Genomic DNA, 9,796 nt, shown 5'->3' on the forward strand with positions numbered 1-9,796 from the left:
TGTATGCAAATTCTTATAGAGTCTGTGAAGTTTTTTATTGCTTCGTCAATGTAATGTTTAGTTTTAAGTGGAGTTTCTAAGTCCAGTTTGTTTTCCAAATCATTACGAAATTTGTCCCAGTCAACTCGTCCTGGGTAAATATAAATCAGAAAAAGATGATTGGTGTGAAAACAGTTTGAACACAATTAAGTAGTAACAAGTAAAACCTATTTTTAGCGTTAACGTTTCAGCGAGAATTCCAAATTTTTTTTGGGCCGCATCTCAGCTAGCTCTGGAGTTAGGCTCAAGTCTATCGTTCTGGGGTCTGCGGGCGGTGCCGGTTCGAATCAGGCCTTGAGGCGTCGACTTCTTTCATTAAGTTGCGGTCCCACAAAATGAAAAACTCAACCCCCAACCATGGTTAGAATAGGTTAGTTACCTGTAGATAACAAGACAAATATCAGCTTTCTCGTGGATTGCCTAAAAAAAAAAAAAAAACTTTTTGTGGCATCTTCGTGGCCATTTCTGACATACAGGTTTGGGGGGAGGTATCTACAGGGTACCATCCTCTTCTAACCATGTTGGGGGTTTAGTTTTCATTTCGTGGGACTGCCACAGAAATAAATGTCGAACCCCCAGCCGGATTCAAACCGGTGCCGCTGAAGACATACCTCTCAACTCCCTTAGTTTCAGTCGGCCCTTAATTCCTGACCTTCATAGGTTTGTCACACCAGTGGTACATAAATACGTGTTTTTCACTAACATCATCACCATTTTAAATTTAATTATTAATTAAACTATTTAATCCCACTATTTATAGACAAAATAGCAAATTCTATTCTTAATGCAATTCGTACTCGTCAAATTCTCTCATTGAGTTGAGTTTAATAAAGTTATCTTATTTTTTTTCTCTTATAAAATAACATATACTACGTCATTGTATTATTTTATACAATTATACAAAAGTGTTGTATAATTGTAAGAGTTAGTATTGTTGACGTTTCTTCAATTTATTTCGTGAACAGATGTTTGGCTTTTTTTATTACTGTGTTGTATTTTGGTGAGGTTGCATTCTAGGTGCCAGTGAATTATTGTTGCAACAATACTAAATATTGTATTTTCACGAACCAACTGACGACAATAACGTATGTTGTATGTATTGTATTTTTAATCTCATTTTTTTTTTGTATTTTATGATTTCATGATTTAAATAAATATAACCAATAACATTTATCAAAACCTCTCCTCACTAACCTTATTTTTTCAACGTCCTATTTTGATTATGAGTTTAATGGTTTTATTGTTGATACCTATAAAAACAAATTAAGTGTTTTTATAGGTTTCAATTACATTCGTAGGAATTTTTTTCAAATATCATCGGATTATTTGGGCTGAAATCATTAATAAAATATTTAGAAAGTTTCTATTCTTGTAAAAATAAAAATATTTAATGTTGTGGAAGTTTTAATTTTTTTTTTTTCATGTTTTATAACCCAGTGCCGTAATTAGAATTTTTAAAAGATTCTGACGTTTTAGTTGGTTTTGTGGTGGAAGACATTTTAATTGCTGACACAAATAATAAATATTTTGTTTATGTATATATCAGTGTTTGAGTTCGTATTTGATGAGAATTATTTTTTTTTTTTTTTTCGATGAATAAACATTTCTTGTTTTGAATTCATCACATGCTCGCATCGCATTTTTTACCTCATGGTTTTATTTTTATTTTGAATACGTTTCGATTTTTTGAATATTTATTATGTCTAATTTAACCTTAAATCATATGGTTATACGTCTTGAAATTGCTTCAATGGTCGAATCAAATTGCTTCGTGAATTTTTTTAAGCATTTAAGAAACATGTGGATGAAGTGGAACAAGAAACTGTTTTTCGAAACGAATAATAATTGTTATTTTTATTTCGTTCCACAGTTGACCACTAGTGTCGTTGTGTTCGGTTTTTCGTTAAAATGGTTGTACAAGCTCAGTGAAGGTAATGCTCTGTTATGTTTACTAACTTTAACCGCCACTACGTTTGCTGTTTTGTTGTTTCTAGTTATTTTTTTTTTTTTTTTTTGTGAATTGTAAAAGTTCATTTAATTGCACTGCTAGTAATTAATTAATTAATTAATTAAATTAATTTTGTTTTATTTTTTGTATAATATTATAAAACTTATAATATCACGTGTGTTATTGTGATGCCAAAGAACAGCACTGCTATTTTTTTATCAACGAACAGTTTATTAACTTTGGGGGAAGATAGCAGAACCAAACACTGCTAATTTTATACGAGATATTGATGATTCGCATAATATTGGCGCATCTAAAAAAATATAATTAGATTAATGATTTATTATATGATTGTTTGAGAGTGATTTATTTTATTATTAACATACACAATTTTGATCCATATTACTCTCAACTTTTATTCCCAAAAAACGTTTCGGCCCTCAGGCCATTTTCAAGTAGACAACCTATTTTAGGATTCCTGGTCATGTTGACAATGAGGTAAGGAGGTACATTATTAACAGAATGGACACAAAAGTAAAACATCCAGTAATATAATTTTAAATTATTTATCCTGTCATCCTATTCACATAAAAGACGATGTTATTAATAACTTTTTTAATAAGGCAATAAAAAAAATGGGTAAAATTAGATTTGTGAAAATAAAGGAAACAAAATTTAATATGTTTCAGAAAAATTTTTATATTGGAATTAAATATTAAAAAAATCCTAAATAAAAGAAATTGACAAACATGAAAATGAAAATGCGATAAAAGGAAATAAAAAATACTATTGTTGTAATTATATAAAAGGATTATGATATGGAAACATTTCATTATGTTTCAATCCAAACAATAAATTCAAAAATTACTATAGTAGAACAAAGGACCAATATATATATATATATATTGGTGAAACTAAACAATGTGTAAAAGACAGGATGTATCAACATGGGAATGATACAAAAAATATGGAAAACATGTTGTTCAATATAATCATAATTTGGATTTTGAAAATGTCAAGGTCATTCATTTAGAAAATAATAACTTAATACTAGAATCGATTTACATCTCAGAAAATATAAATTATACGGTAAATTTCAAATCAGATTCTAAGGGACTAAACCACCATTATTCTGAAATTTTGAGCAAAATAAATATGTAATTATTATAAAAAAAAAGTTGGTAAATAGATAAATGTTCAAATCCTTAAATTGTACAGATGTATATATGATATATATACACTTATAAAAGCATGTATAGGTGAGTAAATATGTGAAAAATGAAATAGAGAGGGGGTATATATATATAATAAAAAATACACATATAATAATAATAGAATAAAAAATAGAATATAGAAATGATGGATTTTAAAAAATGTTATGTAGAAGCAAAATAATTAAAATTGAATGATAATTAAATTGTATTAAATGGAAATTAGTGATATATATAAAAAAAAAAATTTAATCATTAGGTGATAAGAGACCTAACCTGTTGAAGGTAGGTTCTGTTATAATTAATAAATATAAGTGAAAAAGAGGAGATTATTTCTATAAAAAAGTTTTTAAATTTAACATATAAAAATTTTCGTAAGTAATTAATCAATTTAAAAACAAATTTTTTGAAGTTGTTATGACGTTATTTTAATATTTAATTTATTTTAAAGATGTGACATGGGCAATTACCCTGAAAATTAGATTTAAAAAAAAAACAAGAATCAATATTTAAGGTTTGGCCGAAGATATCAGTATGTAGTTTAGGATTTAATTTAATTATTATAAAAACAAAAATTTTTATAGGTTGTCTCCTTGAAAATGGCCTGTGGGCCGAAACGTTGGAAAGTTTTTTGAGAATAAAAGTTGAGAGTAATATTGATCAAAATTGTGTGATTTAATAATAAAAAATAAAATTGTTTTATTTTGAATTGGACGTATTCCAAAGATATTACTGCATACTGAGGTTACTTTCTTTACTGGGGTCCCGCTATTGTTTGGAACAGCCTGTAGGACAACATTACTTTATTGTTGATATAGTGAGATAGACTGAGGGTACTTTCAAACAAGTTACTTTATTATATATAAATACAATAAGATTTTCAGTGAAAAGTATAAATATAAAAGAAATACAAAAAGTATTAAACATATAATGCAAAGAGATATAATATAAAATAAATAAAAGAAAAATATACAAAATACAGTACACACTAAGAGATGGAAAATTTATTTTATTCATATTTCTCTTATTTTCCATCTCTTAGTGTATACTTTTTTTCTTTTTATCTACTATTTTAAAATACTTATTTGTATTTCTTGTTTATTTATACTTTTCACTGTACATCCTATCTTATTTTCTGTAAATTAATTTGTTTATTTTTATATAAATTTTCACATCTTTTAGTTTATTTTTATCCGAATACTCCTACTCAATTCTGTCTGAGGTTTCCCGACCCCAAATAAAACTGATATAATGATATTTGTTCTGTCAATACTAAGTACTTTAATTCCAGTGGGATCCTCCCTCCAACGCCGCCGAACGCTTGATTCGTAACGTTGTGGGTTCGATTCCCACCTGGGACAGTTAAAATTTATTTTGTCTGCTGTCCCGAAAAATGTAAGTTAAGGAATCGGTATTATAAATTTAAACAATTTCCCCTTGCCCAACTGAACCTATGTCACTTTAGACTTATGGTTGCATATGTCCACATTCTCTTACAATTTTATAGAAAAAAAGGAACCCAATTCTAAGAAGGCCCCAGAGACCCTTCCAACAGCCCTTTCAAGTCCTTAGTATCCTGTATCAATAGCAAGGGCTGACACTTAAGCAGGTACATGCTGTCATCTCACAATGGACTTGCATCAGTCTAACTATTCTATGTTTAACACATGAAAGTTAGTTCTCACAAGATCATGATTTTTAACCCAATTTCTTGGAAGCCTCACACCCTGCTTCTAGTCACGCCTTTTTCCCCCTCCCAGATATTTACTTCTAATTTTATAGGCTCTCTAGGCTCCGCCTAATTTTCTAAATTATCTGATTGGTCCAAACCCTTCTCCTATTTCACTATTCTTCCTACCCCCTCTTCTCAAGTGTACATATAAATTTCCTAGACTAGATAGCTAAGTAAGAAGAGAGACACTCTGTAACAGTGAAAGTAACATGTAGTTCTTGTAAATATGTTAGAATAAACTCGTTTTAGTCTTCACTGATTTTTATGTTATTTAATTTATATCTTGTTAGGGCGCGGCGATAACTCTGGTAGCCGCCAGGAGTTGGCAAAAACACTAGAAGGCCCACTTGCCGGCTAGTGCCCCTCCCCTCCCCCCCTCCAAATACCAATACCATTAGCTAAAGACATAGCTTGCAATATATTACTAACCTTTACCTATATTTTTCTAGGATATTCTGATATTGGATATGAAAAATTAATACTGTAGCGAAATCATTAGATTTGGATAATAATTATTGTTGAATATTCGCCAACGAAGCTAATTTTTATCAGAATGGAAGGAACTGTTGGACCAATGTTCTCAAACATGGAAAGTAATTGCCATGCAAACGGTTTCGATCCTGTCAATACACCAGACAGTGGCGCTTCCAGTACATGTCTAGAATATGGAGACAGTAAGAACAGCCCGTTTCTGGACGTCCTTCCCGATGAGGTTAGTAGTGACAAAATGGCGACAGAGAACCTGAACTCCTCAACTAACGGTGATTGGAATAACCTTTGCAACTCAAGTGGGCTGCCATCGGCGAGGCCAATCATCTGTGTTCGCAAGACCGAGGACCTCTTTGGAATACCTGGAAATGACCTTGGCGGAACAGCAGGAGATAAAGGTGAGTTCAGTGTTCCCGAATCTGCACTAGTGGTTAAACAAGATCCTGTTCAGCAAGTTAATACTGTTATTAATAACTTCCTTAGTCAGCCGGCTTTGTCTCAGTTCGATTCCACTCTGAGGGCGATAGGTTCCGAAGTTGTCGCTTATCCGGTTAATCCGATGATCAGGCCAATACAGGAGGCAGGAGATGGTCCGGAACCGAAGCAGAGAAGAACAGACGTGAAGCTACCTTCTAGAATAAGATTGCCGGACACTATCACTGTGATAAAGAGGAAATCCCCTCAGTCTAAGAAGAAGAGCGTTGAGGAAATGCTTGCGAACCGTGACGTCACCGTGTCCAGCGTGATGCCTCAGTCGAGAAAACTCACCCCGTCTGTGTCCATCAATTCGCACTCTTACAAGGCGAAGTCTTCCCAGACCGGACTGCCCACGGTGGACCTGACCAAGGAGTCCGAGAACCGTTGGAGGTTGGCGAACAGATTAAACAGGAGGTCACGTGGCAAGTACCTGTGCCAGATATGCGACAAGATGTTCACCTGGCCGGCCGAGCTGACGCAACACATGACCTGCCACCGAGCCAGCAGACTGGTGTGCAAGGAGTGCACTGCTCAGTACCCGACGGAGAAGGACTTGGAGGCACATCGGGCCAAGTACCACGGACCGCCTCCCGACCTGGCGATTCCTGTAGTGGACCTGCAGCAGAGCGGAGTCTTGGAGAAGTTGGGGCGGCTGGGGATCCGGTCGGTGATCCCGTTGGCCCAACTGCACAGCGGCAACGGGGGCGGCGGCGGCACCTTCGGGCTCCCGGTGGTGGCGGTCAGTGCCGCCTCCAACCCTGCGCTCTGCCACATCGGTCATCTGGGCGCCTCCAACATCCTGTCCTTGGGGCCGCTCAAGACCATCGCCTTCGACCCTACCAGCTGATGGCTAGGCAACGCTGCAATTCATGGTTATCATTTTTTATTTATTCCACAAAAAGTGAATTTATATTGAACATTTTTAATCTAATAAATAATTTAAAATACTATCTTATGTTTTAATGATGAGTCAGTAGTTGATCGTGGATAATATAAATGAGAAGATTGTTAGGGGGTGTGGTCAGCGAAAAAACAAATAAGTAAAAACTTGTTTATTAGTGCCAACGTTTCGGCCAGAATTTCTATCCTTCATCAGGGCTAGGAACAAAATAAAAGATAACAATCAATTCATAAGGGGATATGCACAATGATTAGAAAATAGCTAACATTATAGATACATAAATAGTGTTGACAGAAGGAATAGTTTAAGAATTATAAGAAGATAGAGGCTGTATGAGAAGAGTGATATTAAAATTAAGTAAGAGGAAAGAACAAAGAATACTAGAAATAAATTAATAAAATACATGTGAAAATATATTTTATTCTTTGTATTTTCCTCTTACTTAATTTTAATTACTCATTTCATACTGCCTCTATCTTCTTATAATACTTAAACTATTCAGATCTGTTAACACAATGTATCCATAATGTGCTATTTTCTAATCACTGTGTATATCATTTTATTCATCGGTTATTATCTTGTATTTTGTTCTTAGCCCTGATGAAGGCTTGTAAGTCTGGCCGAAACGTTGGCACTACTAAATACGTTTTTACTTATTTATTTTTTTGCTGATCACACCCCAACCATCTTCTCCTCATTATCTTATTTTTTATAAGTGAACCAATATATAAGAATATTATAGTCCAATAAGGTTTCAAGTTAACCTAAGAGTAAAGACCAGGGATCTTCTAAGTAATGCTTGAAGTAATGCTTAAAGTAATGGTTGAAGTAATGCTTGAAGTACCACCATTGGGTGCTACCTTCTAAAGGTAATCTTGTGTTCAGACACATTTATCATATTTGCATATTGTTTTTTTGTTTTTTTTATTAAAAAGAAAAAACATTTTTTATAAAATTGTAGATTAAATAAAATAAATAAAAAAAAAGTAATGATTACTAGTATACATGATGAATAGTACTTTATTCATACATACTGGCCAAATACATCGGGTTGCTACATTACACAGCATACTAATCAATCCGTGATCGGACATATATAAATTACATGGTATAATAAAATAGAAAAAAAAAAAGTTTTTTCCCCCACAGTTTCTTTTTAAAATCAATTCCAGTGTATACAATAAATACAAATATTTCAATTCATTCCTTTTTTTTCTTTCCCTTTCTTGTTCCTTGAATTTCACAATTTTTATTTCACCTCATCGACAATTTTACTCTCCCGAATTCACCCTTCTAGATCCTCTCCAGTGACCCGCTAAACAAATTCACTATTAGACGGCAATGTGAGATCAGACCATTAATAATAGTCACAGCAGTAGACCAGTTTACCAAAAAACAAACAAATAAATACATTTTACCATAACAAAACTAATACATAGATTCAAAGGAAAATATAATAAAAAAGCCGGTTAAAAGGAACACTTGAATGGATAAATAAGTTTTTTAAAATAAATAAATAAAATGAATAATACTAATAAAATAAAATAATCTAATGAATAATGAACGTTAAAACATACAAATCGACAGGTGCACTTATTAAAATAAATAAATAAAACAATGAATAATCTCCGAGCTAATTCCCATGCAGGTGATGGTGTATGATCCCCAGGGAGTCCAAAATAATATTTTCCGCCAAGATCGCAATATCCCTGATGCTAACACCTAGGTCTTCTAAGAAGCTCCTTGTTTTATCTGGTATTGTTCCGAGAGGTCTATAAACCAAAGTTTTTTAGAAAATAATTTAATTAATCTCTTAGTGAAATAAGTCTGCTTCTAAGCCTACTTTGATTTAGTACAAGAGCCGGGAAGAAAAAAAGGCAGTTATCTCTCACCCCAATTTATGATTACTTTAATGAAAACTATGTATAATTACTAGTCAAAATTGATGATTCTGACAAGTATAGGTAGGGGAAATAAAAAATGGCGGCTGTTTCAAAACCTTAAAAAAAAATTAATTTTTCATTCGGAGCTCTATATCTTAAAAACTATCAACAACGTTAGAAAATCTAAGAGAACATTATTCAAAGAAGAGTAAATTTGCTGAAATATTAGCCCTAACAGAGCTATTTACGTCCAATAGTTTTCAAGATATAGCTTTTTAAATAGCAAAATTTGTGGTTTGGTTGGTATTGAAAATTAGTGGTTTGTTAATTTATTTTGAGAAATCTATATCTCAGGAACTATGTGACGTACAGATGTCTATTAGCACTCAAATTAAAGCTGGAAGAATGGACTATAAAGAAGTTTATGACCTTTACCTTCGTGGGAATAGTATTTTTCACAATATTTGCTAAAATAAATTGATTTATAGTTGTTCGGACAATAAATTTGATTTATGAAAAACTTCATTTCAGAAACCATTGTACGCACAGATGTCTGCCAGTGCTAAAATTAAAGCTAGTTAAATTTACTACAAAATAGTTAATAATTTATCATTGTAGGAGTAGTAGTTTTTATGATATTTAACAAAATAAACTCTCAAAACGCTAATTTCTTGTTGTTCATATAAAATGTTGGATTTTTGAAAAAATATATCTCTAGATCCATAAGACGCACATATCTCTGCCAACACTCAAAATAAAGGAAATTTAACTTACTATAAAGTAGTTCATGACACTTTCTTCGTAGTGGTAGTGGTTTTTAAGATATTCACATATGAATATAAATTTGGAAAATGAAAATTTGTCTGAACAACTATAAATCAATTTATTTTAGCAAATATCATGAAAACTACTACTCCTACGAAGATAAACATCATATACTACTTTATAGCTCATTAAACTAGCTTTAATTTGACTGCTAATACACATCTATACGTCATATGATTTTTGAGATATCAAATTTTCAAAATAAATTCACTAACTACTGATCTTTTAGTACGTCCCATACAACATTTTTCTGAAACTTTGCTTTTTAAAAAGCTATATCTCGAAAACTAT

The 9,796-nt window shown here is 32.3% G+C and overlaps 1 protein-coding gene across 3 annotated transcripts; it reads left to right on the forward strand.

Moving 5' to 3' along the window:
* Positions 1 to 1,002: 1,002 nt before the first annotated feature.
* Positions 1,003 to 6,802, forward strand: LOC106683652 (uncharacterized). Of its 3 annotated transcripts, none has more exons than XM_014425259.2 (2): positions 1,003 to 1,124; positions 5,380 to 6,802. In XM_014425259.2, the coding sequence occupies exon 2, from the start codon at positions 5,484 to 5,486 to the stop codon at positions 6,741 to 6,743; it is 1,260 nt and encodes a 419-aa protein (XP_014280745.1). In that variant the 5' UTR covers positions 1,003 to 1,124; positions 5,380 to 5,483; the 3' UTR covers positions 6,744 to 6,802. The 3 variants fall into 3 exon arrangements, with proteins under 3 accessions (XP_014280745.1, XP_014280743.1, XP_014280746.1); XM_014425257.2 differs by having other exon boundaries at positions 1,009 to 1,131; XM_014425260.2 differs by lacking the exon at positions 1,003 to 1,124 and adding an exon at positions 1,812 to 1,970.
* The last annotated feature ends 2,994 nt before the right edge of the window (positions 6,803 to 9,796 follow it).

Source organism: Halyomorpha halys, unplaced genomic scaffold, assembly GCF_000696795.3.
Source record: "Halyomorpha halys isolate HHAL.00 unplaced genomic scaffold, Hhal_1.1 Scaffold502.1, whole genome shotgun sequence".
Taxonomy (NCBI): domain Eukaryota; kingdom Metazoa; phylum Arthropoda; class Insecta; order Hemiptera; family Pentatomidae; genus Halyomorpha; species Halyomorpha halys.